General features: G+C 54.7%; 1 protein-coding gene across 2 annotated transcripts in view; it reads left to right on the forward strand.

Annotated features, from left to right (window-relative positions):
• The window catches only part of SEMA5B (semaphorin 5B), a 105,599-nt gene extending 96,049 nt beyond the window's left edge, over positions 1-9,550 (forward strand). For both annotated transcript variants that reach the window (XM_081832743.1, XM_081832733.1), the window contains exons 12-22: positions 3,428-3,545; positions 3,687-3,868; positions 5,079-5,222; positions 5,433-5,580; positions 5,708-5,933; positions 6,131-6,349; positions 6,786-6,956; positions 7,060-7,209; positions 7,539-7,583; positions 8,029-8,234; positions 8,462-9,550. In XM_081832743.1, coding sequence (XP_081688869.1) covers positions 3,428-3,545; positions 3,687-3,868; positions 5,079-5,222; positions 5,433-5,580; positions 5,708-5,933; positions 6,131-6,349; positions 6,786-6,956; positions 7,060-7,209; positions 7,539-7,583; positions 8,029-8,234; positions 8,462-8,620 — 1,768 coding nt within the window. In that variant the 3' untranslated portion in view covers positions 8,621-9,550. The remainder of the gene's footprint in view (positions 1-3,427; positions 3,546-3,686; positions 3,869-5,078; positions 5,223-5,432; positions 5,581-5,707; positions 5,934-6,130; positions 6,350-6,785; positions 6,957-7,059; positions 7,210-7,538; positions 7,584-8,028; positions 8,235-8,461) is intronic.
• Positions 9,551-9,853: the final 303 nt, after the last annotated feature.

Below are 9,853 nucleotides of genomic sequence, written 5' to 3' on the forward strand. Positions count from 1 at the left end.
ATTGCTGGGTCGTATGGTAGCTCTATTTTCAACTTTTTGAGGAACCTCCATACTGTTTTCCAGAGTGGCTGCACCAGCTTGCATTCCCACAAACAGTGTAAGAGGGTTCCCCTTTCTCCACATCCCTGCCAACATCTGTCGTTTCCTGACTTGTTAATTTTAGCCATTCTGACTGGTGTGAGGTGATATCTCACTGAGGTTTTGATTTGAATTTCCCTGATGCCAAGCGATGTTGAACACTTTTTCATGTGTCTGTTGGCCATTTAGATGTCTTCTTTGGAAAAATGTCTGTTCATGTCTTCTGCCCATTTCTTAATTGGATCATTTGTTCTTTGGATGTTGAGTTTAAGAAGTTCTTTATGGATTTTGGATACTAGCCCTTTATCTGATATGTCATTTGCAAATATCTTCTCCCATTCTGTCAGTTGTCTTTTGGTTTCGTTGACTGTTTCTTTTGCTGTGCAAAAGTTTTTTATCTTGATGAGGTCCCAATAGTTCATTTTTGCCCTTGCTTCCCTTGCCTTTGGCGATGTTTCTAGGAAGAAGTTGCTGTGGCTGAGGTCGAAGAGGTTGCTGCCTGTGTTCTCCTTTAGGATTTTGATGGACTCCTTAGACCCTAGATGAAAGAAGTAGCGTGAGGCAAAATTGCATTCCTCCAGAATCTTCTGCTTTTATCTTGTACAAACTGATTCAAATTTTCTGCTCTTCTCCATTTTCTCTACTGGCAGACATTTGTTTTTGATGAATAGAATTTTATTTATTAGTATTATTAGTAGTATAGCCCTATTCATGGCTCTCTTTCATTTAATTCATGTTGCTTCTAAAGTGCCATATCAGCTGCTTCTTGAGTTTGATACTGCCTTCTGAGAGCTGAGGGAAATACCCTCAGGAGCGGGCTTCATTGAGTTCTGATTGGCTGGATTTGGTAGCAGCAAATTTGGTCCAAATGTCAGCCAGAGAGCAGAATCTCAAAACCACATGTTGCTGGGACTACTTTGCATATGCACTGTATCTAGTACCATGGTGTCTAGTTTGATGCATTCTGCTGGTGAAACACCCCCAAATCAAACCATTGATCCCAGATGAAAATATGAACACACTTATATTGTACAATTTACAATTGTACTTGAGTGAATAAAATGGAAACGGATTCTTGAGTAACAGATGAACATTCTGGATTCCCGGGCGGGCCAGAGGGTACTTGCTGGGGTCCAGCAAGGCCCTTGCCCATGAAGCCCCAGGCATCACCTCCCTTAAATGAGGTCACAGGCTGCCTGAGCAAGGGGCAGCATTATCTTCTTCAGCCTCCTCTGGCAACAAGGGGAAGCCCCACCCCCTTCTTTGTGAGCTCTCTCATATAACCTCATTTGTCTTTGGAACCTCACATGGTCCATTTAACTCACTGAAAATAAAGAACTCACCTGACAGGAGACTCTCCTTAAAGCTTCGTGAGGAAAGAAGGATTCTATCCTGGAAACACCAAAAGGAGAAAACGTTTGACTCTTTCTTGTATTCCTTTAACCCTTGACATCCTTGCCCCTTTGGCCCATCAAAAATCCCTCTGCAGAGTCATGTCATGGTGTGGACTCCCCCACCTCCTTGCAGCCTAGCACCTCCTTTATCTGAAGCCTTTTCTGCTTCCTGGCCTCCAATTTCTGCCCCCCCATTCCCAGTGCTCTCTCTGGACCCTCTCTTGCAGGCCCACTGCTGTGGAGCAGCCAAGCCGGGTAAAAGGGTTGGAAGTTGGGAAAAGGAGGCAGAAGGGACCCAGGGTATCCCCTGGGGTTGGCAGTGGGTTCCCCCAGGCAGAGGGAACTTTCTTCAGGCTCCAGAATCTGATACTCTATTTACTTAGCAATGAACAGCAAATCCTGATTCCATAATTTCCATACTCTTTTTCTCCTCCTTGAAGTCTTACTGGTAGAGATTTAATTGTTTTAAAAGTTTTGTTTATTTGATTATTTATTTTTAGTAATCTCCACACCCAAAGTGGGGCTCAAACTCATGACTCTGAGATCAAGCATCACACACTCTTTTGACTGAACCAGCCAGGCGCCCCCGGATTTAACTTGTTGTTGTTGTTGTTGTTGTTGTTAAAAACTGTAAAAGGATGGGATGTCTGGGTGGCTCAGTCGGTTAAAGTCTGCCTTCAGCTCAGGTCATGATCTCACGGTCCTGGGATCGAGTCTCACATTGGGCTCCTTGCTCAGCGGTAGCCTGCTTCTCCCTCTGCCTGTTTCTCTCCCTGCTTGTGCGCTCCCTCTCTCTCTGACAAATAAATAAAATCTTTAAAAGAAAAACTGTAAAGGATAAAATGAATAAGTCTGAAGGAGAAAGGGAAGAGAGGAGCCCTAGAATGTGAGAAGTGGAGGCATTTGGGGCATTCATTGGAGTGTGAACCATTACCTTCTCTGGGTCACTGCAGATAGACCAGCCCTGAGGGCCCGGGAAAGGGGACATGGGACGCTGACCCCTCTCTTGGCAGCCTGCGCTCATTCTCATGATGCTGACGCACTAGACTCTGGTTCCTGCCCCTGAGCAGCACAGGCATGTGGATGCCCTCAGAGGCCCCGGACTATGCCTCGGTGTCCCCTGTGTTTTGAGGCATGGGCCTCTGTTCACTCAGTGGGCAAAGTCAGACTCCCAGCTGGGAGGCAAGAGCATGGTGGAAGAATCGTGGTTAAGAAGTCTAAGCTCCTAAAAAAAAAAATGAAAATGAAGTCTAGGCTCTAGCCCCAGCTCTGCCATGTGTAATCTGTGTGATCTGGGGGGAACTCCTCTTCGCTCTCTGTGGCTGTTTCTTCCTTTATACAACAAAAAGGTTGTATTGCAGATCCCAGTAATTCTCAACTTGGCTCCCATTAGAATCACCTAGGAGTTTTTAAAACCTCCCCACCCCCCAGAGACTTTTGTATGGGTGGGGGCAGGTATCAGTATTTTCTAAAAGCTTCTTTAGTGATTCCAATGTGCAGCCAGGGTGGGGAGAACCACTGGGCCAGACTGTCCCTAATCCATCACTAATGTTTTATGGCTCTATTATCATCATGTCTGACAGAGAGGCACTACTTCCTTGGATTTCTATTCACCACATCTTCTCCTGTGGCCCTAGATGAGGAGCATGGGGCACCCAGGCTTGGGGAAGGCAAGGTTAAGAGTGTGGGCTCTGGAAGGCAAGGGTTTGAGTCCTTGTTCAGCTCTCTGGGTTTCCTCCATGTAACATGAGGATGATGACAGTACCTTCTGCCCTGGGTTGTTGTATTAAATTAATTCATGCTTGTAAAGTGTTTAAAATGATTCCCGGCACACAGGAAGTGTTCAATGAGCTTAGTTATTACTGTGGAGGGCAACTGGATGGATAAGGGCACCAGAGGGGGCGAGTGAGGCTGGGAGGCCCTCAGGCTTGAGTCTCAGGACCTCTGTCTGGCAGGGCGTGCCTAGGGGCCCGGGACCCATACTGCGGCTGGGACGAGAAGCAGCAACGTTGCAGCACGCTTGAGGACAGCTCCAACATGAGCCTCTGGACCCAGAACATAACAGCGTGTCCTGTGAGAACCCTTTCATGCGCCCCACCTGGGACCTCGCCCCCTGATTCAGGCTGTGACTCTCCATCAGTATCCCCATGTCCCCTGGGACTTGGTGCCTTCCCTATCCCTGCCTCGTGTGACCTGTTTGATGTGTATCTGCAGGTGCGAAATGTGACTCAGGATGGGGGCTTCGGCCAGTGGTCACCATGGCAACCATGTGAGCACTTAGATGGGGACAATTCAGGATCTTGCCTGTGTCGGGCCCGAGCCTGTGACTCCCCCCGACCCCGCTGTGGGGGCCGAGACTGCCTGGGGCCAGCCATCCACATCGCCAACTGTTCCAGGTATGTGGGGATACAGGACTTGGATGGCGGCTGCCTTGACCTGGGGGGGGGGGGGCGCGCGAATAGAGGAAATGGGGCATCCCCAGGCAGGTGTTCCTGCAAAGGGACAGAAACCACTCCAGAGCTGTGCAGGGGACTGGAGAGGTGGCTAAAATATGAGCCCTCCACTCTAGTGGGAGAGAAGTCTCTGCCTTGTGGGGGCTCTTGATACAAACAGGTAGGCTGGACAGGCACGGGAGTCACAGACCATAGCCTCAATAAGCCTTGCTGTTCCAAACACGAGGGACAGCATGGGGCGGTGGTCAAGTAGGCAGACCTGGTGCCAATCCTGGATTACCATCGTCTGGAGGTATGACCTTGGACTCTCTTAAAATCACTCCATTCTATACATGTGTATTGGTTTAACTGTCAAAACAACCTCATGGGGTAGGAATACAATCATTATCCTTACTTTTTTTTTTTTTTAAGATTTTATTTATTTATTTGACAGAGAGAGAGAGAGAGAGAGACAGCGAGAGAGGGAACACAAGCAGGGGGAGTGGGAGAGGGGGAAGCAGGCTTCCCGAGGAGCAGGGAGCCCGATGCGGGGCTCAGTGTGGGGCTCCATCCCAGGACCCTGGGATCATGACCTGAGCCGAAGGCAGACACTTAATGACTGAGCCATCCAGGCGCCCCCATTATCCTTACTTTAAAGATGAGTTTTATGAGGCACCGAAATTTTCAGTAACTTGCCCAGGCTCATATAGCCAGTAAGTGATAGAACCAAAACTTGAAAATTGGAGTCAAAGTAGACAACAGTGAATGGTGTCTGAGGTTGGAGCAAAGCATGGGGTGTTGTAGAACAGGGAAGAGAGAATGGGATTGAGTGCAAGGGTTGGACAACCAAGAAGGATGAACAAAGGTTGCATATTGCAAAGGCAACTGGAGCCTTTTCTAGAGAATGTGTCCTTTTGCCCCACAAGTATCTCCATGCCCCGGGTCCTACCTCTATACCCTTAGCCCTGAGCACAGCCTGATATATGGGGAAAGGCTCTCAACACATGTTTGAGGAATGAATGAACACAGGAACGAATAAACAGCCGGCCTGGTTGGGAGCTGCCATTTTCCGTATCACTGACAATAATATAAAATCCACCTGCCTAGCTATAGATAGATCTGAGTAGCTAGGACTCGGAGGATCATCTGTCCCTGTCCCCTCTGACCCCACCAGGAACGGAGCGTGGACCCCGTGGTCCTCGTGGGCCCTGTGCAGCACGTCCTGTGGGATCGGATTCCAGGTGCGGCAGCGAAGTTGCAGCAACCCCGCTCCCCGCCACGGGGGCCGCATCTGCGTGGGCAAGAGCCGCGAGGAGCGGTGAGCGAGCGTGTGGCCAGAGGTTTCTGAGACAAGCTAGCCCTGCGGTCCCAGACTTGCCGGGCCCCCTAGAAAGTGGCCTGGATTCTCCGAGTGAGCCGGTGGACTCTTGTCCTTCCCAGGCTTGCACTCCCAGGGACCTCTTGTTAAGGAAGGGGGTGCCTGCTCCCTAGTGCGATGACCGCTCCCCCCACACACCCTTCCCCGCAGGTTCTGTAACGAAAACACGCCTTGCCCGGTGCCCATCTTCTGGGCGTCGTGGGGCTCCTGGAGCAAGTGCAGCAGCAACTGTGGGGGCGGCGTGCAGTCGCGGCGGCGGTCCTGTGAGAACGGCAACTCCTGCCCTGGCTGCGGCGTGGTGAGGCCGGGATGAGGGCGCGCGGGCCGGAGGACCTGCCCCCGCGGGAGGGCAGGCGGGGGCCGGGGGGCGCGGGCCAGGCCTGGGGCTGCAGGCCCACCACACAGCACCCGCTCCCATCCCGAAGGAGTTCAAGACGTGCAACCCCGAGGGCTGCCCGGAAGTGCGGCGCAACACGCCGTGGACGCCGTGGCTGCCCGTGAACGTGACTCAGGGCGGGGCGCGGCAGGAGCAGCGCTTCCGCTTCACGTGCCGCGCTCCCCTGCCGGACCCCCACGGCCTGCAGCTTGGCCGGAGGAGGACGGAGACCAGAACCTGCCCCGCGGACGGCTCCGGAGCCTGCGACACCGACGGTACAGCGCCTCGCCCCGCTCCCTCCCAGGCGCCGAGCGCTGGCGCGGGGCTGGGGGAGGCTGGGAGTCGGACGGGGCTACGGGGAGCGGGGGGCAGTGGATCGTGTTTGGAAGAAGCCGGAGGCCTGTGGGGCAGGAGTGGGGCCGCTGGGTGTGCTCATCACTGAGGCCAGTCTCCCCACCCGTGCCTCACTCAGCCCTGGTGGAGGATCTCCTGCGCAGCGGGGGCCCCTCCCCGCACTCGGTGAGCGGGGGCTGGGCCGCGTGGGGCCCGTGGTCGTCCTGCTCCCGGGACTGCGAGCTGGGCTTCCGCGTCCGCAAGAGAACGTGCACGAACCCGGAGCCCCGCAGCGGAGGCCTGCCATGCATAGGCGACGCCGCCGAGTACCAGGACTGTAACCACCAGGCTTGTCCAGGTGACCCCGCGCTTAGGGAACCCCCATCAAGGAGACTCCCTAGGCCACACCTCATGCCCAGACGACCAATTCTTTTTGCCAACTCTGTACAGTGGGCCCTACAGCAAGTCTGTGGCCTGACCATGGACACAGCACCTTCTCCCACCGAGCAGGGCCTCTCCTCGTCTTCCTTGTCACTTTTTTTCTCCCCTAATGGGTTAGCCATATAAGAGGCTTGATTTGAGGTAGAGTTGGTTTTTGGTATCTCCTCTGCAGCCAGCATTTCCCCCTGCACCCCTCAGGAGGAAGGGGCAGTCCCTAACAGTGGGCTGAGGGCGGGTGCAGAGGATGGAGTCAGGGTGGTCCAGGGCAGAGTGGCCTAGCTGGGGATAGGGTAGAAGCGTCTTAGGCCCTGCCTGCACCTGCAGCCCCTTTCACACACCCTGTCCCCTTGCAGTGCGGGGTGCCTGGTCCTGCTGGACCTCCTGGTCCCCGTGCTCAGCCTCCTGTGGTGGAGGCCACTATCAACGCACACGTTCCTGCACCAGCCCCGCGCCCTCCCCAGGCGAGGACATCTGTCTTGGTCTGCACACAGAGGAGGCGCTGTGTGCTACACAGGCTTGCCCAGGTATGAGGAACATCACGCCGGGGCTGGGGAGCCCCTTGGGTCCCTCTGAACTCCCTCAGGGGGTCTCAGGGCAGTTAACCTCATCCGAGTCCACAACCCACAGAAGGCTGGTCACCATGGTCCGAGTGGAGTGCATGCACGGAGGACGGAGCCCAAAGCCGCAGCCGACACTGTGAAGAGCTGGTCCCAGGGCCCAGCGCCTGCGCCGGAAACAGCAGCGAGAGCCGCCCCTGCCCCTACGGCGAGATTCCCGGTAGGTCCTTAAGCCAGCACCTTGGCACCAACCCTTCGCACCCTGTGCCCCCAGCTTCCTTCCCCTTCTGAAGAATCTTAGTGGGTCTAGGATGGAACACCAGGGTGGGAGGTGTGCATACTTTGGGCTTTTGCCCCTTCTTCTCTAGTGAATGGGCTGGCCCCTCTTAGAGACAAGGTCTGAGTGGGGACAGAATGGAATGAAGGCCCCCAGACCACGTCCCACGCGGCTCAGTGCTGACCCAGGGACCCTCCTAGAGATATACCTAGCCCCAGAGGGACCCTTCTCTCCTCCCTGCCCCAACACTCTCTTTGCTTGTCTTCCTGCAGTGATCCTGCCTGCCTCCAGCATGGAGGAGGCCACCAGCTGTGGAGGTAAAAGGACCCTGCCCACCTCGTGACGCTGTCTTTCCACCTCTCCTCCCCAAAGAGGAGACCAGCCCAACTCTGACATCTGGAGTCTCTCCACTTCCTGCTCCAGAGAGACAAACCTTGCGGAGGTCCTGGCTGCTCTGGACCATGTATAGGGGGGCCTGGGAGGTTCCATCTCTGCCCCCCAGCTAGGAGGCAGTCATCGAGTCTGTATTCAAGAAGAGTCACCCAACTCCACACCCTCTGGTTGCTTCCTCTGACCTAAACCACAGGTGTCCTGTGAGAGAGGCCCCTGGTGGCCGGCTGCCTGGCCTTCCTGTTTCCGTTGGGTCTGGCCTCAAAGCCCTTTCCTTTATGTCTCAGAGCCTCCTGTTGGGAGGCGGTCAGGAGTGGAGTCTCTCCTCTTCGTGGTGGCCCTTTCCTTACCATTTGCTTCCGCCTCTCCCAGGGTTCAGTCTCATCCACCTGGTAGCCACAGGCGTCTCCTGCTTCCTGGGCTCTGGGCTGCTGACCTTGGCCGTGTACCTGTCCTGCCAGCACTGCCGGCGCCAGTCCCAGGAATCCACACTCGTCCACCCTGCCACCCCCAACCACCTGCACTACAAGGGTGGGGGCACCCCCAAGAACGAGAAGTACACACCCATGGAGTTCAAGGTGGGAGCCTTCATGTAGAGGCTGAGTGCAGGGTGCAGGGTGCCGTGGTTCTGGCCCGGAGCTGGCGCAGCTGGGCCGGGCACTGGGGAGGGCGCAGGGTGCGGTGAACTGTGTCAGCGGCCAGAATGTTTGCTCACTGACTGGTTCCTGACCGCCTTGCCCTGGCCCGTCGCCTTTCCCCACCTCTCCCTTACCCCTTCCTCTCCGGTTCCTTCCTTCCTCCACAGACCCTGAACAAGAATAACCTGATCCCCGATGACAGAGCCAGTTTCTACCCATTGCAGCAGACCAATGTATACACAACCACCTACTATCCCAGCCCACTGAACAAACACAGCTTCCGGCCTGAGGCCTCACCTGGACAACGGTGCTTCCCCAACAGCTGATAACACTGTCCCGGGGACTTGGGCTCCTTGCCTTCTTAAGGCACAGAGCAGGTGGAAATGGGACGGTGGAGCCAGTTTGGTTTTCTCCTTCTGCACCTGGCCAAGAACTTGCCGCCTTGCCTGTGGGGGTCCCATCCGACTTCAAAGAGCTCTGGCTGGCGGTGACCATGGGGGAGAGGGCTGGCTTCAGGCTGGCACATGGCTGGAGTTCCAGCTCAGCCCAGGTCTCTCATGGCCTCCTTGCGACCCACTACCGTGCTGATCTCCCCTGCCGTGTCTGGGCTGTGGACCTACTGGGCATGCGAGGAACTGGAGAGTGGAGATGACTGAGCAGGCTCTTAGGTTTGGGCTGGAAATGATGCTCATGTGGCCCTCACGGGCCGAGGCTGTCCCTCTCTGGCTGGCCCCAGGAAGGGCCTGGGATCTACCCTGATTATCTGTGAGAGGAACTAAGCAAATGGCCCCAGAAGCTCTGGATTCTCCGCCCAGGGCCGGGCCACTGTAGTGCTGCCCCAGTGTGACCTGGGGACCAAGGCTGGCCCAGGTTGTCCACCTTTGCCTAGCAGTCTGTACTTTGCCCAGGGACATCCTTCTGGTCAGAGGCAGTGAGGGCTGGGGACTGAAGATTGATCTTTGCTAAGAAGCCCTTTAGTCTGGGCTGGGACAGGCTTCAGCTTTGCCCTCAGAATGCAGGAAAGGTGGTCCAAGAGAAAGGGAGGCAGGAGTCAACCCTCTGTGCCACTGTGGAGACCATCTTCCAGTCGCTGCTCAGTAGAGCTGTTGGCTGAGACCTGCTTGGGAGTCTCAGGCCCTTCATCTGTTCAGGAACACGCACACACGCACACACACACACACACTCAACATGCTACAGCAACAAAAAGGATGTTGGGCTGTGGCATTATTAATTAAAGATGATATCTGGTCTCCAAATGTAATTCTTTGTATGTGTGTGGGCTCCTCTTGGCGTGGGCTAGTCAAGCAGAGCATTGCACTGGGGTAATAGATGGTCTTCTCAGGGTGGAGGGAATGATCCACATAGAATTGGATTTTCATAGAGGGTATCTTCCCACTTGTGAGAATATGTGCATACACACATGTTGCTCCAAACCTTTTTAGGGACAAATTCTCAAGTAGGGACACAAGGTACACACCAAAGGCAACACGACTGGAGATTTTTCTGCCTGGTCCCTTAGCAGCTCTTCTAGGCAATAGCTCCAGAATGGAAATGCGTGA

Source organism: Leptonychotes weddellii, chromosome 1 (genome assembly GCF_054177405.1).
Source record: "Leptonychotes weddellii isolate Sample4059 chromosome 1, ASM5417740v2, whole genome shotgun sequence".
NCBI classification, from domain to species: domain Eukaryota; kingdom Metazoa; phylum Chordata; class Mammalia; order Carnivora; family Phocidae; genus Leptonychotes; species Leptonychotes weddellii.